The sequence below is a fragment of the Pseudophryne corroboree genome, chromosome 1 (genome assembly GCF_028390025.1).
Source record: "Pseudophryne corroboree isolate aPseCor3 chromosome 1, aPseCor3.hap2, whole genome shotgun sequence".
Lineage (NCBI taxonomy): Eukaryota > Metazoa > Chordata > Amphibia > Anura > Myobatrachidae > Pseudophryne > Pseudophryne corroboree.
In genome coordinates this window covers 939965139-939991890 of record NC_086444.1, presented here as the reverse complement: position 1 = coordinate 939991890, position 26752 = coordinate 939965139, and the positions used below count along the sequence as shown (strand labels likewise).

At 48.7% G+C, this 26752-nt stretch overlaps 1 protein-coding gene across 1 annotated transcript in view; it reads left to right on the top strand.

Annotated features, from left to right (window-relative positions):
* The window catches only part of CLGN (calmegin), a 144694-nt gene that overhangs the window by 10660 nt on the left and 107282 nt on the right, over positions 1-26752 (top strand). Inside the window, exons 2-4 of the mRNA XM_063920376.1 lie at positions 13376-13537; positions 17317-17390; positions 25670-25728. Of these exons, the coding sequence (XP_063776446.1) occupies positions 13385-13537; positions 17317-17390; positions 25670-25728 (286 nt within the window). The 5' untranslated portion in view covers positions 13376-13384. The remainder of the gene's footprint in view (positions 1-13375; positions 13538-17316; positions 17391-25669; positions 25729-26752) is intronic.

Here is a 26752-nt window from a genome sequence, read left to right as displayed (position 1 = left end):
AAAGTTATTACACGCTGATGGTTCAACAACACAGCTCTCCTAGTGCATTGATCCCATATTCAGGGAACAGTTACCATCATTGACTGATACAAAGTTACTACCACAGCCGTAACTAGGTAGGGGCGAGAGGGGCATTGCACACAGCGCAATGCGCTGTGAGGCGGAAATATCTCCGCATGCACCCGCCGCTCCACACCACATTACGGCCCGCCCGCCCGCGATCGCCCACAACTCGCAGCTCCGGCTCTCAGCTCCTCTCTATGTGCAGCTGCGGTACTCCGGGCACCGGCGGGGCGTCGTTACAGGTCACGAAGCTGACCAAGAAGGCGGCCAGCAGCGCCAGCGGCTCACCGGCAATCTGCTACGCCTGGTAGCCGGGCCCTACAGCCATGACGGAGTGCTGGTGACCCGGGAGAGAAGGTACTCAGGGGGATCAGCAGGGAGGGGAGAGGAGGAGGAGATGGATGTATGGGGGATAGGGGGAGGTAACAGCACTGTCCCGGGCAGGGAGAGGAATGCAACCGCTAGCCAGTGTATGATGAGGTTTAAGGGTTGGTTCTATATCGGAGGGGCTGAAGGGACCTTGTGACGTATTGAGGGGAGGAGCTACGTCACCAGGGGGAGGAGCTACGGGCGAACAGGGTACCCGAAAAGTACCCTCGCGGGCTCGCTTCGCTCGCCACGCTTCGGGCACGGTGGCTCGCTCCGCTCCGCTTCGCTCACCACCTAATTACTAAAGGTAATAGTTGGTGGCGTGGATAGCAGAGGAACTATCCCGCTGGCCTAGCTCCTCCCCCTTGCGTCGTAACTCCTCCCCCTTACGGAAAAGGTCCCTTAGCCCACTTGATTCTAGCATCTACCGAGGTTTAAGCAGCTGTAACCTCTGGGAGACAGTGCCCGGGGCAGGAAGCTCCTGGTATGGGGGTATAACACACTATGCTATGTGGTAGTGAGTGACAACGTGTATGGGCAGGAGCAGGAATCACACTGAGTGGACTCTGCTGCTCTATATGTATAGAGAGTGCTGCCTCCCATTATATTAAGTATATACTTTGTAATACACACCTCACACCTGTTCTCTCCCTAGCCCTCCCCTCGCGTTCCTCACACCTGCTCTCTCCCTAGCCCTCCCCCCCACGTGTTCCCCTCACCTGTTCTCTCCCTAGCCCTCCCCTCGCGTTCCTCACACCTGCTCTCTCCCTAGCCCTCCCCCCCACGTGTTCCCCTCACCTGTTCTCTCCCTAGCCCTCCCCCCCACGTGTTCCCCTCACCTGTTCTCTCCCTAGCCCTCCTCCTGCGTGCCTCTCACCTGCTCTTACCCTAGCCTTCCCCCTGCGTTCCTCTTACCTGCTCTCTCCCTAGCCTCCCCCCTGCGTTCCTCTTACCTGCTCTCTTCCTAGCCTTCCCCCTGCGTTCCTCTCACCTGCTCTTACCCTAGCCTTCCCCCTGCGTTCCTCTTACCTGCTTTCTCCCTAGCCTTCCCCCTGCGTTCCTCTTACCTGCTCTCTCCCTAGCCTTGCCCCTGCGTTCCTCTCACTTGCTCTTACCCTAGCCTTCCCCCTGCGTTCCTCTTACCTGCTCTCTCCCTAGCCTTCCCCCTGCGTTCCTCTTACCTGCTCTCTCCCTAGCCTTCCCCCTGCGTTCCTCTTACCTGCTCTCTCCCTAGCCTTCCCCCTGCGTTCCTCTTACCTGTTCTTACCCTAGCCTTCCCCCTGCGTTCCTCTTACCTGCTCTCTCCCTAGCCTTCCCCCTGCGTTCCTCTCACCTGCTCTTACCCTAGCCTTCCCCCTGCGTTCCTCTTACCTGTTCTCTCCCTAGCCTTCCCCCTGCGTTCCTCTTACCTGCTCTCTCCCTAGCCTTCCCCCTGCGTTCCTCTTACCTGTTCTTACCCTAGCCTTCCCCCTGCGTTCCTCTTACCTGCTCTCTCCCTAGCCTTCCCCCTGCGTTCCTCTTACCTGCTTTCTCCCTAGCCTTCCCCCTGCGTTCCTCTCACCTGTTCTTACCCTAGATGTCCCCACTGCATTCCTCTCACCTGCTCTTACCCTAGCTCTCCCCACTGCATTCCTCTCACCTGCTCTTACCCTAGCTCTCCCCACTGCATTCCTCTCACCTGCTCTTACCCTAGCTCTCCCCACTGCGTTCCTCTTACCTGCTCTCTCCCTAGCCTTCCCCCTGCGTTCCTCTTACCTGCTCTCTCCCTAGCCTTCCCCCTGCGTTCCTCTCACCTGCTCTTACCCTAGCCTTCCCCCTGCGTTCCTCTTACCTGCTCTCTCCCTAGCCTTCCCCCTGCGTTCCTCTCACCTGCTCTTACCCTAGCCTTCCCCCTGCGTTCCTCTTACCTGTTCTCTCCCTAGCCTTCCCCCTGCGTTCCTCTTACCTGCTCTCTCCCTAGCCTTCCCCCTGCGTTCCTCTTACCTGTTCTTACCCTAGCCTTCCCCCTGCGTTCCTCTTACCTGCTCTCTCCCTAGCCTTCCCCCTGCGTTCCTCTTACCTGCTCTCTCCCTAGCCTTCCCCCTGCGTTCCTCTCACCTGTTCTTACCCTAGATGTCCCCACTGCATTCCTCTCACCTGCTCTTACCCTAGCTCTCCGCACTGCATTCCTCTCTCACCTGCTCTTACCCTAGCTCTCCCCACTGCATTCCTCTCACCTGCTCTTACCCTAGCTCTCCCCACTGCATTCCTCTTACCTGCTCTCTCCCTAGCCTTCCCCCTGCGTTCCTCTCACCTGCTCTTACCCTAGCCTTCCCCCTGCGTTCCTCTTACCTGCTCTCTCCCTAGCCTTCCCCCTGCGTTCCTCTCACCTGCTCTTACCCTAGCCTTCCCCCTGCGTTCCTCTTACCTGCTCTCTCCCTAGCCTTCCCCCTGCGTTCCTCTTACCTGCTCTCTCCCTAGCCTTCCCCCTGCGTTCCTCTTACCTGCTCTCTCCCTAGCCTTCCCCCTGCGTTCCTCTTACCTGCTCTTACCCTAGCCTTCCCCCTGCGTTCCTCTTACCTGCTCTCTCCCTAGCCTTCCCCCTGCGTTCCTCTTACCTGCTCTCTCCCTAGCCTTCCCCCTGCGTTCCTCTCACCTGCTCTAACCCTAGACTTCCCCCTGCGTTCCTCTTACCTGTTCTCTCCCTAGCCTTCCCCCTGCGTTCCTCTTACCTGCTCTTACCCTAGCCTTCCCCCTGCGTTCCTCTTACCTGCTCTCTCCCTAGCCTTCCCCCTGCGTTCCTCTTACCTGCTCTCTCCCTAGCCTTCCCCCTGCGTTCCTCTCACCTGCTCTAACCCTAGACTTCCCCCTGCGTTCCTCTTACCTGTTCTCTCCCTAGCCTTCCCCCTGCGTTCCTCTTACCTGCTCTCTCCCTAGCCTTCCCCCTGCGTTCCTCTTACCTGTTCTTACCCTAGCCTTACCCCTGCGTTCCTCTTACCTGCTCTCTCCCTAGCCTTCCCCCTGCATTCCTCTTACCTGCTCTCTCCCTAGCCTTCCCCCTGCATTCCTCTTACCTGCTCTCTCCCTAGCCTTCCCCCTGCGTTCCTCTCACCTGTTCTTACCCTAGCTGTCCCCACTGCATTCCTCTCACCTGCTCTTACCCTAGCTCTCCCCACTGCATTCCTCTCACCTGCTCTTACCCTAGCTCTCCCCACTGCATTCCTCTCACCTGCTCTTACCCTAGCTCTCCCCACTGCATTCCTCTCACCTGCTCTTACCCTAGCTCTCCCCACTGCATTCCTCTCACCTGCTCTTACCCTAGCTCTCCCCACTGCGTTCCTCTCACCTGCTCTCTCCCTAGCCTTCCCCCTGCGTTCCTCTCACCTGTTCTTACCCTAGCTGTCCCCACCGCATTCCTCTCACCTGTTCTCTCCCTAGCCCTCCCCCCCACGTGTTCCCCTCACCTGCTCTCTCCCTAGTCCTCCTCCTGCGTGCCTCTCACCTGCTCTTACCCTAGCCTTCCCCCTGCGTTCCTCTTACCTGCTCTCTCCCTAGCCTTCCCCCTGCGTTCCTCTTACCTGCTCTCTCCCTAGCCTTCCCCCTGCGTTTCTCTTACCTGCTCTCTCCCTAGCCTTCCCCCTGTGTTCCTCTCACCTGCTTTCTCCCCAGCCCTCCCCCTGTGTGCCGCTCACCTGCTCCTTCCCTAGCTCTCCCACAGTGTTCCTCCCACCTGCTTTCTCCCTAGCTCTCACCCAGTGGGCCACTGTGCTGCTGTAATGTGTAAAAAAGAGGGACTCTGCCTGCCTAATGTGTAAAAAGGGGACTCTGCCTGCTGTAATGTGTAAAAAGGGAAACTCTGCTGCCACAATGGGTAAAAAGGGGGACTCTGGGACTCTACCTGCTATAATGTGTAAAAGGGAGCTCTTTGGCCATGCCCCTTCCCCACAAAGCCACACCCCTATACTGGCCCTGTTTTGTATAGGATGGGGGGGGGGGGGGGGCGCTGGTGCTGTTTCTTGCACACAGCGCTAAAATATCTAGTTACGGCACTGGTTACTACATGTTGTTATTTTAACAGTATAGTTCTTTCAGTGCACTGATTCCTTACTGAGGGAAGTTTTATTAGTACTTGTTATATTTTGAAACTGCTGGCCAGCAAGATACTATCCCACTATATTGGGTACAATTGATAAATTGTTTTTGATAAATATTATTGGTATGATTTTTTATTGAATAAAAGACCTTTTTAATTCATTTACCGGCTCTGAATAGATTTATTCGGTTTCTATCATGAACACATGAGCGGTCCTCTTTTCTTTATGCTTAAATATATATATGTAAAAAAAACAGAAAAAAGGAAGGGGCATGTATGAGCAGAGTATGAAATCTTTACTAGTAAAAAAGTACAAGCTCACGTACATCGAAGTAAAATAATACCAGCTACCGTCTCCAAAACCCCACAAGAAATGTCTCCGGATCGCACCCAGCAGTGCTTCAGACAGGGGAACTTTAGCGGTTCACATTCAGCTGTGCTTCCATCCAAGCACTCAATCCAGGGCCGGCGCCACCATAAGGCAGCTTTAGGCAGCTGCCTATGAGCGCCGGCCACTGGTGGGCGGCGCTGCACGCTGCTGATGAAAAAATGCTTACTTTATTCCCTTAGCTCAGCTGAGCTTCACACACAGCTGAGCAGGGATGCTGCACCGCCCATCTGTTATCATCCGCCATGAGTAAGTATAACCCAGGCGATAAGCAGGATGGCTCTTGTTATGTAAAATGTTATTGTCTGTGGCATGCTCCTCTTTCTGCAATCCCCCCCCACAGCGGTAGAACCCGGCACATTTCCACACAGCCCCTTGACAGCACCCTCCCTAACTGACTCCCGCATGTTACACCCACCCACCCCCAGGCGATAAGCAGGACGGCTCTTGTTATGTAAAATGTTATTGTCTGTGGCATGCTCCTCTTTCTGCAATCCCCCCCCTCCCCCCCACAGCTGTAGAACCCCCCCCCCCCCCCCGCGATAGCCTTTCGAGTTCTGCACTGGTACCCAGCCACCCGCCTCCTGTGATTGCCTCCCTCTTGTTCCGCCCCCGGCACGATTGTCTCCCAAATGCTACCTACCTACCCACCCCCTCCCGCGAGTGCCTCCAACATGTTACCCGGCCCGCTCCCGCGAGTGCCTCCAACATGTTACCCGGCCCGCTCCCGTGAGTGCCTCCAACATGTTACCCGGCCCCCTCCCGCGAGTGCCTCCAACATGTTACCCGGCCCCCTCCCGCGAGTGCCTCCAACATGTTACCCGGCTCGCTCCCGCGAGTGCCTCCAACATGTTACCCAGCCCGCTCCCGTGAGTGCCTCCAACATGTTACCCAGCCCCCTCCCGCGAGTGCCTCCAACATGTTACCCGCCCCCCTCCCGCATGTTACACAGCCACCTCCCTGCTGTGATTTCCTCCCACATGTTACCCGCCCGCACTCCCAGGACTACCTCCCACATGTTACTTGACCCCTTCACCCCGCGATTGCTTCCAGTGATGCTGGTCTGCTGATGTATCGGACACCATTGGGGACATAGAAAAAAGAGTGACAGCGGCTCTGCTCCATCGCATCAGCACCTTAGAACAGGTGATAAACCAGCACAAGGAAGGGTATGTCCAGCATAAGTTTTGTGGACCTGGAGGCGACCAGTTCCTGAGTTAGAATTTGGGATTAAGAGTTTGACTCAAATTAGGGATTTCTGGAGAGATTTATTAACCTTTGAATTAACTTTGATACTATCAGTAACATTTATACGGAGTGCATGTGTATAGTACTCATGTAAAAGTTTTTCAATGGCTTAGTTTGTTTTGTTTTCTATCCTATCAATAATTGATATTATTGTATACATCTTGGTAACATGTTGCGTGTAGAGATTAGAGCGCTGTGACTCCATTTTACCTAATTAAAATCTCATTTAAATGACATGCTCACTAGCACATTGGTTACTCATTTGGACATTCATAACATCTATATAGAACATTTGTGGCAGGTTGGGTATAATATGCCGGTGGTCAGAATACAGACTCCACCCTGCAGCCTAAACCTAACCCCCCCTCCCTGCAGTCTAACCCTAATCCTCACTGGGGGATGCCTAAACCTAACCCCCCCCAACCTGCAACCTAAAACTAACCCCCCTCTCTATTCAACCTAAACCTAACCCCCCCTCCCTGCAGTCTAACCCTAATCCTCACTGGGGGATGCCTAAACCTAACCTCCCCAACCTGCAACCTAAACCTAACCCCCCTCCCTGCAACCTAAACCTAACCCGTCCCCATCCCCCCTGTGTGCAGGCTGAAGATTTGCCTAGGGTGTCGAAAATCCTGGCACCGGCCCTGACTCAATCACAGTGCATGCGGCTGCTCATTCAGCACTTGGTGTGACGCTCACACCAAGTGCTGAACGAGCAGCCGCATGCACTGTGATTGAGTGTTTGGATGGAAGCACAGCTGAATGTGAACCGCTAAAGTTCCCCTGTCTGAAGCACTGCTGGGTGCGATCCGGAGACATTTCTTGTGGGGTTTTGGAGACGGTAGCTGGTATTATTTTACTTCGATGTACGTGAGCTTGTACTTTTTTACTAGTAAAGATTTCATACTCTGCTCATACATGCGCCTTCCTTTTTTCTGTTTTCTCTAACGTCCTAGTGGATGCTGGGGACTCCGTAAGGACCATGGGGAATAGATGGGCTCCGCAGGAGACAGGGCACTTTAAGAAAGAATTTGGATACTGGTGTGCTCTGGCTCCTCCCTCTGTGTCCCTCCTCCAGACCTCAGTTTGAATCTGTGCCCGGACGAGCTGGGTGCTACTTAGTGAGCTCTCCTGAGCTTGCTATAAGAAAGTATTTTGTTAGGTTTTTTTATTTTCAGAGAGATCTGCTGGCAACAGACTCTCTGCAGCGTGGGACTGAGGGGAGAGAAGCAGCCCTACTCACTGAAGATAGGTCCTGCTTCTTAGGCTACTGGACACCATTAGCTCCAGAGGGATCGTACACAGGATCTCACCCTTTGTCGTCCGATCCCGGAGCCGCACCGCCGCCCCCCTCGCAGAGCCGGAAGACAGAAGCCGGTGAATGAAGCAACAAAAGACTCCGGTCACTGTAGGGTGAAGGGCGCAGGGGGGGGGGCGCCCTGGGCAGCAATTAGAGACCTCTTGGCAAAAGTTGGGCATATATACAGTTGGGCACTGTATATATGCATGAGCCCCCGCCATAATTTTACACAGAAACGCGGGACAGAAGCCCGCCGCTGAGGGGGCGGGGCTTCTTCCTCAGCACTCACCAGCGCCATTTTCTCTCCACAGCTCCGCTGAGAGGAAGCTCCCCAGGCTCTCCCCTGCAGAAACACGGTAGAAGAGGGTAAAAAGAGAGGGGGGGCACATAAATTAGGCGCAAAAACATTATATACAGCAGCTACTGGGTTAACACTAAGTTACTGTGTGATTCCTGGGACATATAGCGCTGGGGTGTGTGCTGGCATACTCTCTCTGTCTCTCCAAAAGGCCTTGTGGGGGAACTGTCTTCAAAAAGAGCATCCCCTGTGTGTGTGTGGTGTGTCGGTACGCTTGTGTCGACATGTTTGATGAGGAAGGCTATGTGGAAGCAGAGCGGGAGCAAATGAATGTGGGGTCGCCGCCGACGGCGCCGACACCTGATTGGATGGATATGTGGAAGGTTTTAAATGATAATGTTAATTCCTTGCATAAAAGGTTGGATAAAGCTGAAACCTTAGGACAGTCGGGGTCTCAGCCCATGCCTGATCCTATGTCGCAGAGGCCGTCAGGGTCTCAGAAGCGCCCACTATCCCAAATTGTTGACACAGATATCGACACGGATTCTGACTCCAGTGTCGATGGCGATGATGCAAAGTTACAGCCTAAATTGGCTAAAGCCATCCGTTATATGATTATAGCAATAAAGGATGTGTTGCACATCACAGAGGAAACCCCAGTCCCTGACAAGAGGGTTCATATGTATGGGGAAAAAAGGCAGGTGGTGACCTTTCCCCCTTCACATGAGCTAAATGAGTTATGTGAAAAGGCTTGGGAATCTCCAGATAAAAAACTGCAGATTTCCAAACGGATGCTTATGGCGTATCCTTTCCCGCCAACGGACAGGTTACGCTGGGAATCCACCCCTAGGGTCTCACACGCTTATCCAAAAGGGCAGCCCTGCCGTCACAGGATACGGCCACCCTAAAAGATGCTGCGGATAGAAAGCAAGAGGGTACCCTGAAGTCCATTTATATACATTCAGGTACCTTACTAAGGCCGGCAATTGCGTCGGCATGGGTGTGTAGTGCTGTAGCAGCATGGACGGATTCCTTATCTAAGGAACTTGATACCTTGGACAAGGATACTATATTAATGACCCTGGGGCATATAAAAGACGCTGTCCTATATATGAGAGATGCTCAAAGAGACATTAGCCTTCTGGGCTCTAGAATAAATGCAATGTCGATTTCTGCCAGAAGGGTCCTGTGGACTCGGCAATGGACAGGCGATGCCGACTCAAAAAGGCACATGGAGGTTTTACCTTACAAGGGAAAGGAGTTGTTTGGGGAAGGTCTCTCGGACCTGGTCTCCACAGCTACTGCTGGAAAGTCCAAATTTTTTTGCCATATGTTCCCTCACAACCTAAGAAAGCACCGTATTACCAAATGCAGTCCTTTCGATCACAAAAAGGCAAGAAAGTCCAAGGTGCGTCCTTTCTTGCCAGAGGCAGGGGCAGAGGAAAGAAGCTGCACAACACAGCTAGTTCCCAGGAACAGAAGTCCTCCCCGGCTTCCATTAAATCCACTGCATGACGCTGGGGCTCCACAGGCGGAGCTAGGCCCGGTGGGGGCGCGTCTCCGAAATTTCAGCCACAAGTGGGTTCACTCCCAGGTGGATCCCTTGGCGATAGGGATTGAGATTGTGTCTCAGGGATACAAGCTGGAATTCAAAGAGATGCCCCTTCACCGATACCTCAAATCGGCCCTGCCAGCTTCCCCCTTAGAGAGGGAAATAGTGTTAGCTGCAATTCACAAATTGTATCTTCAGCAGGTGGTGGTCAAGGTTCCCCTCCTTCAACAAGGAAAGGGTTATTATTCGACCATGTTTGTGGTACCGAAACCGGACGGTTCGGTCAGACCCATATTAAATTTAAAATCCCTGAACATATACCTGAAAAGGTTCAAGTTCAAGATGGAATCGCTCAGAGCGGTCATCGCAAGCCTGGAAGGGGGGGATTTTATGGTGTCTCTGGACATAAAGGATGCATACCTTCATGTCCCCATTTATCCACCTCATCAGGCGTACCTCAGATTTGTGGTACAGGATTGTCATTACCAATTTCAGACGTTGCCGTTTGGGCTCTCCACGGCACCGAGAATTTTTACCAAGGTAATGGCGGAAATGATGGTGCTCCTGCGAAAGCAAGGGGTCACAATTATCCCATACTTGGACGATCTCCTCATTAAGGCGAGGTCCAGAGAGCAGTTGCTGATCAGCGTAGCACGCTCTCGGGAAGTGTTACAACAGCACGGCTGGATTCTAAATATTCCAAAGTCGCAGTTGATTCCTACGACTCGTCTGCCCTTCCTGGGCATGATTCTGGACACAGACCAGAAGAGGGTCTATCTCCCAATGGAGAAGGCTCAGGAGCTCATGACACTGGTCAGAGACCTATTAAAACCAAAACAGGTGTCGGTGCATCACTGCACGCGAGTCCTGGGAAAGATGGTGGCATCATACGAGGCCATTCCCTTCGGCAGGTTCCATGCGAGGACCTTTCAATGGGATCTGTTGGACAAGTGGTCCGGATCACATCTACAGATGCATCGGCTGATCACCCTATCCCCCAGGGCCAGGGTGTCTCTCCTGTGGTGGCTGCAGAGTGCTCACCTTCTAGAGGGCTGCAGATTCAGCATTCAGGACTGGGTCCTGGTGACCACGGATGCAAGCCTCCGACGGTGGGGGGCAGTCACACAGGGAAGAAATTTCCAAGGTCTGTGGTCAAGTCAGGAAACTTGCCTTCACATCAATATCCTGGAACTAAGGGCCATATACAACGCCCTAAGTTAAGCGGAGACCCTGCTTCGCGACCAATCGGTGCTGATTCAGTCAGACAACATCACCGCAGTGGCTCATGTAAACCGCCAAGGCGGCACAAGGAGCAGGATGGCGATGGCGGAAGCCACCAGAATTCTTCGCTGGGCGGAGAATCACGTAAGAGCACTGTCAGCAGTGTTCATTCCGGGAGTGGACAACTGTGAAGCAGACTTCCTCAGCAGGCACGACCTCCACCCGGGAGAGTGGGGACTTCATCAAGAAGTCTTCACGGAGATTGCAAGGCGGTGGGAACTGCCACAGGTGGACATGATGGCATCCCGCCTCAACAAAAAGCTACAGAGATATTGCGCCAGGTCAAGAGACCCTCAGGCGATAGCTGTAGACGCACTAGTGACACCGTAGGTGTTCCAGTCGGTTTATGTATTTCCTCCTCTTCCTCTCATACCAAAGGTGCTGAGAATCATAAGAAAAAGAGGAGTGAGAACAATACTCATTGTTCCGGATTGGCCAAGAAGGACTTGGTATCCGGATCTGCAAGAAATGCTCACAGAGGACCCATGGCCTCTGCCTCTAAGACAGGACTTGTTGCAACAGGGGCCCTGTCTGTTCCAAGACTTACCGCGGCTGCGTTTGACGGCATGGCGGTTGAACGCCGGATCCTAGCAGAAAAAGGCATTCCGGATGAGGTTATTCCTACGCTGATAAAGGCTAGGAAGGACGTGACGGCTAAACATTATCACCGTATATGGCGAAAATATGTTGCTTGGTGTGAGGCCAGGAATGCCCCTACGGAGGAATTCCAGCTGGGCCGTTTCCTTCACTTCCTACAGTCGGGAGTGACTTTGGGCCTGAAATTGGGTTCCATTAAGGTCCAGATTTCGGTTCTATCCATTTTCTTTAAAAAAGAACTGGCTTCTCTTCCTGAAGTCCAGACGTTTGTAAAGGGAGTGCTGCATATTCAGCCCCCTTTTGTGCCTCCAGTGGCACCTTGGGATCTTAACGTGGTGTTGAGTTTCCTGAAGTCACACTGGTTTGAGCCACTCAAAACCGTGGAGTTAAAATTTCTCACGTGGAAGGTGGTCATGCTATTAGCCTTGGCTTCAGCTAGGCGTGTGTCAGAATTAGCGGCTTTGTCACATAAAAGCCCCTATCTGGTTTTCCATATGGACAGGGCAGAATTGTGGACCCGTCCACAATTTCTGCCAAAAGTGGTGTCATCCTTTCATATGAACCAACCTATTGTGGTGCCTGTGGCTACTCGTGACTTGGAGGATTCCGAGTTACTAGATGTGGTCGGGGCTTTGAAGGTTTATGTAGCCAGAACGGCTAGAGTCAGGAAAACTGAGTCGCTGTTTATCCTGTATGCATCCAACAAGCTGGGTGCTCCTGCTTCAAAGCAAACTATTGCTCGCTGGATCTGTAACACGATTCAGCAGGTTTATTCTGCGGCTGGATTGCCGCTTCCAAAATCCGTAAAAGCCCACTCCACAAAGAAGGTGGGCTCTTCTTGGGCGGCTGCCCGAGGGGTCTCTGAATTACAGCTTTGCCAAGCAGCTACTTGGTCAGGTTCGAACACTTTTGCAAAGTTTTACAAGTTTGATACCCTGGCTGAGGAGGACCTTGTGTTTGCTCATTCGGTGCTGCAGAGCCATCCGCACTCTCCCGCCCATTTGGGAGCTTTGGTATAATCCCCATGGTCCCCATCATCCACTAGGACGTTAGAGAAAATAAGATTTTACTTACCGGTAAATCTATTTCTCGTAGTCCGTAGTGGATGCTGGGCGCCCGTCCCAAGTGCGGACTTCTGCTGCAATACTTGTATATAGTTATTGCTTAAATAAGGGTTATGTTTGGTTGCATCAGGGTTGATCTGATGCTCCGTTGTTGTTCATACTGTTAACTGGGTAAGTTTATCACGAGTTATACGGTGTGATTGGTGTGACTGGTATGAGTCTTGCCCTTGATTCCAAAATCCTTTCCTTGTACTGTCAGCTCTTCCGGGCACAGTTTCTCTAACTGAGGTCTGGAGGAGGGACATAGAGGGAGGAGCCAGAGCACACCAGTATCCAAATTCTTTCTTAAAGTGCCCTGTCTCCTGCAGAGCCCGTCTATTCCCCATGGTCCTTACGGAGTCCCCAGCATCCACTACGGACTACTAGAAATAGATTTACCGGTAAGTAAAATCTTATTTTTTTTACATGTATTTAGCCGGCGGATCGGCTTTTCAGGAACTGGCAGCATTTACATCGACTAAAAAGGACTGAATATGTTTTATTTGAATTGAACTGAGAGAAATATCCTATGCGCAGTTAATAACTGTGGTAATTATATATATATATATATATATATATATATATATGTGTATATGTATATATATATATATATATATATATGTATATACCTATTTATCTATTTATAGAGAGAGAGAGAGAGAGAGAGAAGATAGAGTTGGGGAGCGTAAAGTTATTATATTCTTATTTAATTACATCCAAAACTTTCTTTGTAGTTTTGGGCCAAGTTAGATAAAAAACAAAATTCTGGGTGGAACATTTTTTTTTATTTCTATATAACATCCTAGTTTATTTATAGTCATACTGGTAAAGTGTCTACTCTCTGCTTGGACTAAAGGGCTACAGGATATAAATGTCACTTAAAATTCCCTCTATCCTCTCCTTCCACTGCCTGTGGGGTTCTTCTCCTTCCTTAGCTGTTTACCAGCGCTCCTCACAATGACTGTAGGACGATACCTTCAGTGCTCGTGTCTGTGTGTATAAAGTCACTACAGAACATCAGCAAATATTTACCTGAGGTTTGCAGATACTATGTTGAATACCAGAATTGTCATTTTAGTTATATTAGGTACTTTGTGCTTCCAGTGCACCACGATGCTGCCTCATTGGAGATGGATATGTTTGGCTACATTGTTCTATGCTTTGGCAGCTGCAGCCGTCACTGACAAGGTAGATAATGAGGACGAGGATGATCATTTGGACAACACAGAAGAAGCCCAAAGTGAAGAACAAAAAGGTTATTTAGGGGTAAGTTTGTTTTTTTATGTTTTTTTTTTTTTTAAATTGCATGTATGTATTTTTTTTTAATAACTTCACACAACTTTTCAGCCATTTGTAAGGTATAAGACAGGCCATAAAACTCCAATTTTAAACTCTTGCGCTATAATAAAAATATATATGATATGGCTGACAATAATAACAAACTACTAATAATTTAAAATATTTAATAATACATGAATAATCACAAATTATAAAACAAGACCGGTCTTAATAATTTAAACATCTAAGGTACCAAGTGTAAATGCTTTCCATTAAAAGGAGGTGGACTTGAGCATATTCTGTGCACAGAAGTGTATGAACTAGCTCTGTAGGCAAATGACTGAATATATATAAGTCAAACTAGATCAAATGTAACTGCTAATAGAGCCCGTATATTAGATGGTTACCAATGAACAGTCACTTAATATCAAAGTTCCTTTGAACATGGCAATCCAACATAGGACAGTACACTGAGTGAGAGCCGCTCCAACCGGAATCTTACGTGAGGTATGAGCAAATACTGTCAGCAGGAAAAAGTCCCGACATCTACCACGATGGCTTCTGGCTGCGGGAAAACCGGCACCTGCACTGGCGTCTGCTGTAACCTGTCCTGCTCGACCTGAATGCTCCACAGATCTCCACCTCTACGTGCCGTTTGCGGGCACCGATGAACGGCTCCTCTCCACTCGAAGATATTTCAACCAGCAGATGGATAATGCAGCTGGTATAAGATACGGGTCTGACTCCAGCAGGGGTCCAAAACGTATAGCTGCTGACGCGTTTCGCTCCTCCCAGATGGGCTTTATCAAAGAATTCTTTGATAAAGCCCCTGTGGGAGGAGCAAAACGCGTTAGCAGCTATACGTTTTGGACCCCAGCTGGAGTCAGACCCGTATCTTATACCAGCTGCATTATCCATCTGCTGGTTGAAATATCTTCGAGTGGAGAGGAGCCGTTCATCGGTGCCCGCAAACGGCACGTAGAGGTGGAGATCTGTGGAGCATTCAGGTCGAGCAGGACAGGTTACAGCAGGTGCAGGTTTTCCCGCAGCCAGAAGCCATCATGGTAGATGTCGGGACTTTTTCCTGCTGACAGTATTTGCTCATACCTAACGTAAGATTCCGGTTGGAGCGGCTCTCACTCAGTTTACTGTCCTATGTTGGATTGTCATGTTCAAAGGAACTTTGATACTAAGTGACTGTTCATTGGTAACCATCTAATATACGGGCTCTATTAGCAGTTACATTTGATCTAGTTTGACTTATATATATTCAGTCATGTGCCTACAGAGCTAGTTCATACACTTCTGTGCACAGAATATGCTCAAGTCCACCTCCTTTTAATGGAAAGCATTTACACTTGGTACCTTAGATGTTTAAATTATTAAGACCGGTCTTGTTTTATAATTTGTGATTATTCATGTATTATTAAATATTTTAAATTATTAGTAGTTTGATATTATTGTCAGCCATATCATATATATTTTTATTATAGCGCAAGAGTTTAAAATTGGAGTTTTGTGGTTAATTGCATTGGGGTGGTCCAGTGCAATGTGATTGACCTGCTAACCCCAGGTCATCAAACTTTCTGCAGCTGATTTTGATACTATCCAAAAGGACTTTTTGAAAGCACATATTATTAGCACCTGGTTAAAAGGTTTTTTCTATAAGACAGGCCATAGAGGGGAACCAATGGTACAAGAGACAGATTCCATCTCGGCATTGTCACAAAGTGAGTGCTGTGCATTCACACAGCCAGTGGAGTAGTGATTAGTGATGACAGTTTTGACATTCATGTTATGGACAGTTACAATGTCAACATGATTAAAATGACGGCATCATAAATATCAGGCTGTTAGGAAGCCACATACTAGTGATCAGAGGGTTATATTAGGCCCACAATTTGCCAACAGGGCACCCTTGGTACAAGATGCTGTAATACTGTATGTTATGCTACAAAGCCTATAGTTGAGTTTCTTCCTAAGATTTTAAAGTTTGTTTAGAGTTCATGCTGTATAACTACCCCTCTGCAAGGGTCCAGCTCAGTAAGCTTTGCCGCCGGCATAGCTGTGTAATACTCCTTTCACATTCAGCATTTGACCCAGGAAATTGCTGGGTAAACCCAGGTTGTGTGTTGTTGTGAAAGGATCAACCTGGAGAATTACTGTCCCGGGTCTACGACCCTGCTCATGACCACGCTTATTCTCGGGTGCGAGTCGGATACAATACAATGTGGAAGGGGGGACCCGAGTTATGTTTAAAAATCGCTCTTTGGTGCTCACTATTCACAAATCTTTGTGAGCCTGTAACGTCCACTTTTAGGGGGTAATTCAGACCTGATCACTGGGCAGCGATTTTTGTAGCCCTGCGATCGGATAGTCGTCGCCTACAGGAGTGTATTTTAGCTGTGCAAGCGTGCGAACGCATGTTTAGCAGAGCTGTACACACTGATTTTGTGCAGTCTCTGCACAGCCCAGGACTTACTCAGCCGCTGCGATCACTTCAGCCTGTCCGGGACCAGAATTGATGTCAGACACCCGCCCTGCAAACGCTTGGACATGCCTGCGTTTTTCCAAACACTCCCTGAAAATGGTCAGTTGACACCCAAACTCCCTGTTACTGTCAATCTCCTTGCAATTGCCCGTGTGAATGGATCCTTCGCACAAACCCATCACTGACCGGTAATCCGCTTTGCAGCCATGTGACGCGCCTGCGCATTGCGGTGCATACGCATGCGCAGTTTGTGTCTGATCGCCTGCTGTGCGAAAACGCACAGCAGTGATCAGGTCTGAATTACCCCCTTAATGACAACTTTGCAGGGCAGAAATAGGTGCAGTGTGAAAGGCAACGAGTCAGGAATAACCTGGGTCCAACATACGGCGTAAAAGGGGTTTGAGCAACTGTAACATGGGTTAAAACCGTATCCATTTATACCGCTTTCAGATTGCATAACCAGGTCAGACCCGGCTTTTGAATCCAGGTCCGGACGATTTTGAGCAGCCTCAGACCCTTTCACATTGCAGTTTCGACCCGGATTATTCCCGGGTTGGTACCTTTCACACTGAATCCGGGTCACCCATGTTAAACACAGTGATGTGATTTAAAATGGACTTTTCTGGCTCACATTGATGAGGTTTCAAAAGACACAAAAGGAGGGTCTGGGGACTGCTCTGAGCAGACACATAAACAGCCAATCAGAACCTTTTTCTGAGACCTGGGTTGAATTTCCCAGGTCAGAGGCTTTCACACTGCACAGCAACCCGGGTCCGACTCATGTGAAACCATTCTTTTAACCCAGGTTGAAATGCCAGGTTGCACGACCCGGGTTATTCACTTTGGCGCTTCCACACTGCACCTCGACCCAGCAATAACCCTGGTTATTTTGGCGATGTGAATGGGGTATTACTTGGCTCGGACTTGGGATTTAGATCTGAAAGGGGTATAATGTGTTGATTGACAGTGACACAACTGCCACACCTAAAGAGATTTAAAAAAACATCCTATAACCACCATTAAATCTCTTAATCTTTTTGTTTGAATCAGACTAAAAAAGACTGCAGATTACAAGCAGCGTAGCTTCAGTGAGCCTTGCTGAAATGGTAATGGATATAATTCTATTAGGAGTGATGTTCTGATCATGTGGGGAACTACCTCTATGGGGTGCAAACAAAAACAAGGTTTTCCTGCCAGATAACCCACAATGCTAATTGAATCTCCCACCAAAGCATTTATATGAACTTGACAAAATATGTGTTTTTATCCAAATTAGATTGTATACGAGACGCCCATCCCTAGCGGTGATGTGTTTTTTGCAGAGTCATTTGATGATGGAACGTTGGATGGGTAGGTAAATTACTATCAATTTGTGTATTGTTTACTTTGGTATAAGACTGGTAATTCCTAACTATGGAGATCACTTATGAAGTGCAGACAATACGTATCGCCAAACACCTCATTTCGACTGGCGTGCGCCCACTCTCTGCTCTTGAGGGACACATCTGCAAGATAGAAGTGTAATTAAGCATGCAGAGAGGTGCACTGGGCCTGATTCAGATTTATAAGTAAAGCAAAAAAAAAGCAAGTAACTTTGTGTCTGGAATAAACCACGTTGACATGCAAGGGGAGGAAATATATTTCTATTTTCTCTATCGTCCTAAGTGGATGCTGGGGACTCCGTCAGGACCATGGGGATTAGCGGCTCCGCAGGAGACAGGACACAAAAGTAAAAGCTTTAGGATCAGGTGGTGTGCACTGGCTCCTCCCCCTATGACCCTCCTCCAAGCCTCAGTTAGATTTTTGTGCCCGGCCGAGAAGGGTGCAATCTAGGTGGCTCTCCTAAAGAGCTGCTTAGAGTAAGAGTTTTGTTAGGTTTTTTATTTTCAGTGAGTCCTGCTGGCAACAGGCTCACTGCTACGAGGGACTTAGGGGAGAAGAAGTGAACTCACCTGCGTGCAGGATGGATTGGCTTCTTAGGCTACTGGACACCATTAGCTCCAGAGGGATCGAACACAGGCCCAGCCATGGAGTCCGGTCCCAGAGCCGCGCCGCCGACCCCCTTGCAGATGCCGAAGAGTGAAGAGGTCCAGAAACCGGCGGCAGAAGACTTTTCAGTCTTCATGAGGTAGCGCACAGCACTGCAGCTGTGCGCCATTGTTGTCAGCACACTTCACACCAGCGGTCACTGAGGGTGCAGGGCGCTGGGGGGGGCGCCCTGGGCAGCAATGAAATACCTATACTGGCTAAAAGATACATTACATATAGCCCCTGGGGCTATATGGATGTATTTAACCCCTGCCAGGTCTCAGAAAAACGGGAGAAGAAGCCCGCCGAAAAGGGGGCGGAGCCTATTCTCCTCAGCACACAGCGCCATTTTCCCTCACAGAAATGCTGGTGGGAAGGCTCCCAGGCTCTCCCCTGCACTGCACTACAGAAACAGGGTTAAAACAGAGAGGGGGGGCACTTATTTGGCGATATGATTATATATATTAAGATGCTATAAGGGAAAAACACTTATATAAAGGTTGTCCCTGTATAATTATAGCGTTTTGGTGTGTGCTGGCAAACTCTCCCTCTGTCTCCCCAAAGGGCTAGTGGGGTCCTGTCCTCTATCAGAGCATTCCCTGTGTGTGTGCTGTGTGTCGGTACGTGTGTGTCGACATGTATGAGGACGATGTTGGTGAGGAGGCTGAGCAATTGCCTGTAATGGTGATGTCACTCTCTAGGGAGTCGACACCGGAATGGATGGCTTATTTAGGGAATTACGTGATAATGTCAACACGCTGCAAGGTCGGTTGACGACATGAGACGGCCGGCAAACCAATTAGTACCTGTCCAGGCGTCTCAAACACCGTCATGGGCTTTAAAACGCCCATTTACCTCAGTCGGTCGACACAGACACGGACACTGACTCCAGTGTCGACGGTGAAGAAACAAACGTATTTTCCATTTGGGCCACACGTTACATGTTAAGGGCAATGAAGGAGGTGTTACATATTTCTGATACTACAAGTACCACAAAAGAGGGTATTATGTGGGGTGTGAAAAAACTACCTGTAGTTTTTCCTGAATCAGATAAATTAAATGAAGTGTGTGATGATGCGTGGGTTTTCCCCGATAGAAAATTATTGGCGTTATACCCTTTCCCGCCAGAAGTTAGGGCGCGTTGGGAAACACCCCTTAGGGTGGATAAGGCGCTCACACGCTTATCAAAACAAGTGGCGTTACAGTCTCCAGATACGGCCGCCCTCAAGGAGCCAGCTGATAGGAGGCTGGAAAATATCCTAAAAAGTATATACACACATACTGGTGTTATACTGCGACCAGCGATCGCCTCAGCCTGGATGTGCAGCGCTGGGGTGGCTTGGTCGGATTCCCTGACTGAAAATATTGATACCCTTGACAGGGACAGTATTTTATTGACTATAGAGCATTTAAAGGATGCATTTCTATATATGCGAGATGCACAGAGGGATATTTGCACTCTGGCATCAAGAGTAAGTGCGATGTCCATATCTGCCAGAAGATGTTTATGGACACGACAGTGGTCAGGTGATGCAGATTCCAAACGGCACATGGAAGTATTGCTGTATAAAGGGGAGGAGTTATTTGGGGTTGGTCCATCGGACCTGGTGGCCACGGCAACAGCTGGAAAATCCACCTTTTTTACCCCAAGTCACATCTCGGCAGAAAAAGACACCGTCTTTTCAGCCTCAGTCCTTTCGTCCCCATAAGGGCAAGCAGGCAAAAGGCCAGTCATATCTGCCCAGGGATAGAGGAAAGGGAAGAAGACTGCAGCAGGCAGCCCATTCCCAGGAACAGAAGCCCTCCACCGCTTTTGCCAAGTCCTCAGCATGACGCTGGGGCCGTACAAGCGGACTCAGCTGCGGTGGGGGGTCGTCTCAAGAGTTTCAGCGCGCAGTGGGCTCACTCGCAAGTGGACCCCTGGATCCTACAAGTAGTATCCCAGGGGTACAGATTGGAAATTCGAGACGTCTCCCCCTCGCAGGTTCCTGAAGTCTGCTTTACCAACGTCTCCCTCCGACAGGGAGGCAGTATTGGAAACAATTCACAAGCTGTATTCCCAGCAGGTGATAATCAAAGTACCCCTCCTACAACAAGGAAAGGGGTATTATTCCACACTATATTGTGGTACTGAAGCCAGACGGCTCGGTGAGACCTATTCTAAATCTGAAATATTTGAACACTTACATACAAAGGTTCAAATCAAGATGGAGTCACTCAGAGCAGTGATAGCGAACCAGGAAGAAGGGGACTATATGGTGTCCCTGGACATCAAGGATGCTTACCTCCATGTCCCAATTTGCCCTTCTCACCAAGGGTACCTCAGGTTCGTGGTACAAAACTGTCACTATCAGTTTCAGACGCTGCCGTTTGGATTGTCCACGGCACCCCGGGTCTTTACCAAGGTAATGGCCGAAATGATGATTCTTCTTCAAAGAAAAGGCGTCTTAATTATCCCTTACTTGGACGATCTCCTGATAAGGGCAAGGTCCAGAGAACAGTTGGAGGTCGGAGTAGCACTATCTCAAGTAGTTCTACGACAGCACGGGTGGATTCTAAATATTCCAAAATCGCAGCTGTCTCCGACGACACGTCTGCTGTTCCTAGGGATGATTCTGGACACAGTCCAGAAAAAGGTGTTTCTCCCGGAGGAGAAAGCCAGGGAGTTATCCGAGCTAGTCAGGAACCTCCTAAAACCAGGAAAAGTGTCAGTGCATCATTGCACAAGGGTCCTGGGAAAAATGGTGGCTTCTTACGAAGCGATTCCATTCGGCAGATTTCACGCAAGAACTTTTCAGTGGGATCTGCTGGAAAAATGGTCCGGATCGCATCTTCAGATGCATCAGCGGATAACCCTGTCTCCAAGGACAAGGGTGTCTCTTCTGTGGTGGCTGCAGAGTGCTCATCTACTAAAGGGCCACAGATTCGGCATTCAGGACTGGGTCCTGGTGACCACGGATGCCAGCCTGAACGGCTGGGGAGCAGTCACACAAGGAAAAAATTTCCAGGGAGTGTGATCAAGTCTGGAGACTTCTCTCCACATAAATATACTGGAGCTAAGAGCAATTTACAATGCTCTAAGCTTAGCAAGACCTCTGCTTCAAGGTCAGCCGGTATTGATCCAGTGGGACAACATCACGGCAGTCGCCCACGTAAACAGACTGGGCGGCACAAGAAGCAGGAGGGCAATGGCAGAAACTGCAAGGATTCTTCGCTGGGCGGAAAATCATGTGTTAGCACTGTTAGCAGTGTTCATTCCGGGAGTGGACAACTGGGAAGCAGACTTCCTCAGCACGACCTCCACCCGGGAGAGTGGGGACTTCATCGGGAAGTCTTCCACATGATTGTGAACCGTTGGGAAAGACCAAAGGTGGACATGATGGCGTCCCGCCTGAACAAAAAACTGGACAGGTATTGCGCCAGGTCAAGAGACCCTCAGGCAATAGCTGTGGACGTTCTGGTAACACCGTGGGTGTACCAGTCGGTGTATGTGTTCCCTCCTCTGCTTCTCATACCTAAGGTACTGAAAATTATAAGACATAGAGGAGTAAGAACTATACTCGTGGCTCCGGATTGGCCAAGAAGGACTTGGTACCCGGAACTTCAAGAGATGCTCACAGAGGACTCATGGCCTCTGCCGCTAAGAAGGGACTTGCTTCAGCAAGTACCATGTCTGTTCCAAGACTTACCGCGGCTGCGTTTGACGGCATGGCGGTTGAACGCCGGATCCTAAGGGAAAAAAGGCATTCCGGAAGAGGTCATTCCTACCCTGGTCAAAGCCAGGAAGGAGGTGACCGCACAACATTATCACCACATGTGGCGAAAATATGTTGCGTGGTGTGAGGCCAGGAAGGCCCCACGAAGAAATTTCAACTCGGTCGATTCCTGCATTTCCTGCAAACAGGAGTGTCTATGGGCCTCAAATTGGGGTCCATTAAGGTTCAAATTTCGGCCCTGTCGATTTTCTTCCAGAAAGAATTGGCTTCAGTTCCTGAAGTCCAGAAGTTTGTCAAGGGAGTACTGCATATACAACCCCCTTTTGTGCCTCCAGTGGCACTGTGGGATCTCAACGTAGTTCTGGGATTCCTCAAATCACATTGGTTTAAACCGCTCAAATCTGTGGATTTGAAATATTTCACATGGAAAGTGACCATGATGTTGGCCCTGGCCTCGGCCAGGCGAGTGTCAGAATTGGCGGCTTTGTCTCACAAAAGCCCATATCTGATTGTCCATTCGGACAGGGCAGAGCTGCGGACTCGTCCCCAGTTTCTCCCTAAGGTGGTGTCAGCGTTTCACCTGAACCAGCTTATTGTGGTACCTGCGGCTACTAGGGACTTGGAGGACTCCAAGTTGCTAGATGTTGTCAGGGCCCTGAAAATATAGGTTTCCAGGACGGCTGGAGTCAGGAAAACTGACTTGCTGTTATCCTGTATGCACCCAACAAACTGGGTGCTCTTGCTTCTAAGCAGACGATTGCTAGTTGGATGTGTAGTACAATTCAGCTTGCACATTCTGTGGCAGGCCTGCCACAGCCAAAATATGTAAATGCCCATTCCACAAGGAAGGTGGGCTCATCTTGGGCGGCTGCCCGAGGGGTCTCGGCTTTACAACTTTGCCGAGCTGCTACTTGGTCAGGGGCACACCCTGGCTGAGGAGGACCTGGAGTTCTCTCACTCGGTGCTGCAGAGTCATCCGCACTCTCCCGCCCGTTTGGGAGCTTTGGTATAATCCCCATGGTCCTGACGGAGTCCCCAGCATCCACTTAGGACGTCAGAGAAAATAAGAATTTACTTACCGATAATTCTATTTCTCGTAGTCCGTAGTGGATGCTGGGCGCCCATCCCAAGTGCGGATTGTCTGCAATACTTGTACATAGTTATTGTTACAAAAATCGGGTTATTATTGTTGTGAGCCATCTTTTCAGAGGCTCCGCTGTTATCATGCTGTTAACTGGGTTCAGATCACAGGTTGTACAGTGTGATTGGTGTGGCTGGTATGAGTCTTACCCGGGATTCAAAATCCTTCCTTATTGTGTACGCTCGTCCGGGCACAGTATCCTAACTGAGGCTTGGAGGAGGGTCATAGGGGGAGGAGCCAGTGCACACCACCTGATCCTAAAGCTTTTACTTTTGTGCCCTGTCTCCTGCGGAGCCGCTAATCCCCATGGTCCTGACGGAGTCCCCAGCATCCACTACGGACTACGAGAAATAGAATTATCGGTAAGTAAATTCTTATTTTTTTGGTGCAGGGTAAATACTGGCTGCTTTTGCATGTAGCCCACAAAAGTTAGCTTTATTTGTACTAGAGATGTGCGGTTCAGATTTGGCTCGGATTTTCCCGCCAAATTCGGATTCCAAAACGTCATCTTTTGGCACCAAAACGTAATTTTTATCCATGAAGGATGACATTTTGACTGGAAAACATCAAATCCGAACAGCTCATTTTCTAATTTGTACACTGCAATTTAGATTTCAGTTTGAACATAGCCCACCCAAATCTAAATCTCTGTGCACGTTACATCTGCCCCACCTGCAGCATGGTTTTGCCCAGTTGCTTTCTTTTTTTGCTTTGCTTGCAAATCTGAATCGGGCCCACTGTGCAAAGTATAAACATGACATCAAAGTGCACCCTCCTGCCACTTTAAATTCACCAGTGGCATTCAACATAACTTTTTCTAAAACACTGCTTGGTTTTGCCTCATTTATGGCTGAAATGAATCATGTGGCATCTAATTGCGTGCGCGTGTGTGTGAAGCTTTTTATTACATTGCAAAGAGTATACCTATAAATGATCTTCTTTGCCAAAGTACAGCATTGAGGCAGAGAATTAGTCCCATGAAAGTATAGGACAAGACGTGTAAATCGCTAGCTCTGAGTTGGTGCAAGTCGGCCATTGTGGGGGTAAATGTAATATGGTCCAGTTGCTGGAGGTGTGGGACTTTAACATGGTTTTGCCTTGTAAATGATTGCTGCTTTAAAAATACGGGCATTCTCGCCCAAAGTCCCGCACCTCCGCCAACTTGGACCCTATTACATTTACAGCCAGGTCTTTAATTGGCTATTCGCTCCTCTACACGTACCCCCTGAAAATGGTCCATCTACATTTGCGCCATTCCACCAAACTGCTATATTTGTCCTCTGCAAAATTCAGCTTTTCTCAAATGCTGCAACCAAAAATCTATGCACTTTAGCAGAAATCTATGAGAGCCTGTGGAAATCTAGGTAAACAGAGGAACCATAGCTGGTTTTGCAGTTTCACCTCGATACACAGGCTTATAGGCTCATAGGTAGCTTGCCGTCAGATCATGCTTGAAATAGGGCTCCGATGAGCGGATAACAGCTGGGGAGAATGCGATCATAGGAGAATGTAAGTGATGAGGTCGAATGTAAATCTTACTAATGAAACTATAGAATAGTCAGAGGCACGTGGAAGTTCAAATAACCTAGCCTTTGTATTTATTTGATTGTGGGAGACAATATATTGCAAAGAATGAACAGGTTCTGCAATAGGTTAAATACTGAAATGAGAGAGCTTGTAAACTGAAACTGCAAAAGACTAAATTCAGAAATGATAGATGGGATGTTGCCCATAGCAACCAATCAGATGCCAGGTATTATCTTCGTTGCTAGATAAATCAGAAGTAGAATCTGATTGGTTGCTATGGGCAACATCCTATCTTAAATAGAACTCCCTTCTTAGTATATTTACCCCTCATACTGTGAAAATTAGATACTTGGAAAATGCGATTGAAGGACTTAGACTATAGAAACTGGATACTGGAAAACTGTGGCTGCGAAGACTGGGAACTTAGTAACTGAGATCTGAATCCAAAAACTGTGAAGACTGTGAACTTGATAACTGCTGCTTGAAGACAACAACTGAAAACTGTGAACTTGAAAACTTGATCAGACGACAATAACTGTAAAGACTGGAAGCCCTGAAGTGTAGCTGATTGTAGATGAGAAATCCTGGAATGCTGTGACTTGAAGAAATTAGATTGGAAATCCTGAAATGCTGTGGCTTGATTAAATGAGATTAGATATCCTGGAATGCTGTGACTTGAAGAATTGAGTTTAGAAATCCTGAATTGCGATATCTTGAATAAATGAGATAAGAAATCCTGGAATGCTGTGAGTTGAAAAAATGAGATTAGAAATCCTTAAATGCTAGATTAGGTGAACCTTGAAAACATGAACTGCTGAAGACTGAAACCGAACAAGTGAAACATGGAAACTCGAACAGCTGAAGCTGAAACAGGAGATGCTTAAAAACTGAACTGCTGATGACTGAAGCTGGGTAACTGTATAGAGAACCAATGAAGGCTCCAGCGGCACCTGTGTGCACTTCACTGCAAAGTTTGCTCTTTGACATAACAAGTATAAAGCATCAGATTCCACCTCTGCCTCAGCAACGTCATGTGTGGTTTCTACCCAAGTGATCAGAGATATTTGCTTTCACATTCCATATTGTGTCATATAAGATACTTACAGTAGGTTGTGTTTTCCTGTTGCTGAAGTTTTTATATAGCACTGTTTACTGTGCAAAATATAACGATCTAGTATTATGGCTTCATTTATATCTACTTCAATCTTTAATTTCAGTTGGATTCTCTCCAAAACAATGAAGGAAGATACTGATGAAGACATTGCTAAATATGATGGTAAGGAATGTATGCTATCAGGCTGTTTTTAGAAACAGACATACAAGGCCTGTGTGTATGGCACCTGAATAAAAGGGGATTGGTCTCCACATATCTGCTGATGAATAACTGTTATCTGTTTATAGTTGAACAGTGCTCATATTTCTTTTAACCCTGACTAACTTGTTAAAGAACATTAAAATCCTACTTTCAAGTAGGCTGTTATAAAAGAGTTACTGTATTAAGAGGTGAATTCAGTTACCCACGGCAAATTTACCACGGGTGAAAACGGGAGTTAGCCTCAAGCTTTAACGCTTGGGGCTATTCAACTGGATTCCCAAATTCCTACGATAGCATTGTTAACGCGTGTTAAAGTACCATGTTAATGGAAGATAACATGGACTAATGGGCGTTAACCTCAAGTTATCAAGGATTTTTTTCAACCTGCTGAGGCAGGTGAAAAAAATTCCCAGCTGGCTTTGGGGCTAATTAGATAGCCCGGGGATCAATTAGCCCGCGGTAATATACTGCTGCTAACTGAATACCGCCCTATGGAGGTAATCATTTCCCCATCAGTCATCTTGAGCTTTTGCCACAGAGTTGAGAGGAATATATAACTCCTTTATATAGCATACTGGGTGGGCCCAGTGGAGATTTCCCGTTTCCTAATGGCCAGTCCGGCCCTGCTACTATACCGCAGTGTATCTAGTGTACACCATATGATGAATTAGACTTTTTTAGTTTTACATTTAAAGCACTGAAAGCAGCAACTATTTCCCCGCCCCACAGCGACAGTGGCCCGCACCCCCTCCCCACAATCACACAACATGAACTGTCGGCACCCCCACAGCAGCAGCGGTGGCTGCCAATTCCTCCCCAGCACAAACCAACATAAGCGGTTGCCTCCGGTACCCACCTCTCTACTTCCCTTCCATCTCCCCACCTGGCTGCCAATGCCATACAGGGATTCTAGAGGTAGGCGGTTGGCAAGGGACACAGCAGCACCGCAGAAACTATTTTTTCATAAAGTAGCAACTGAAAGCTC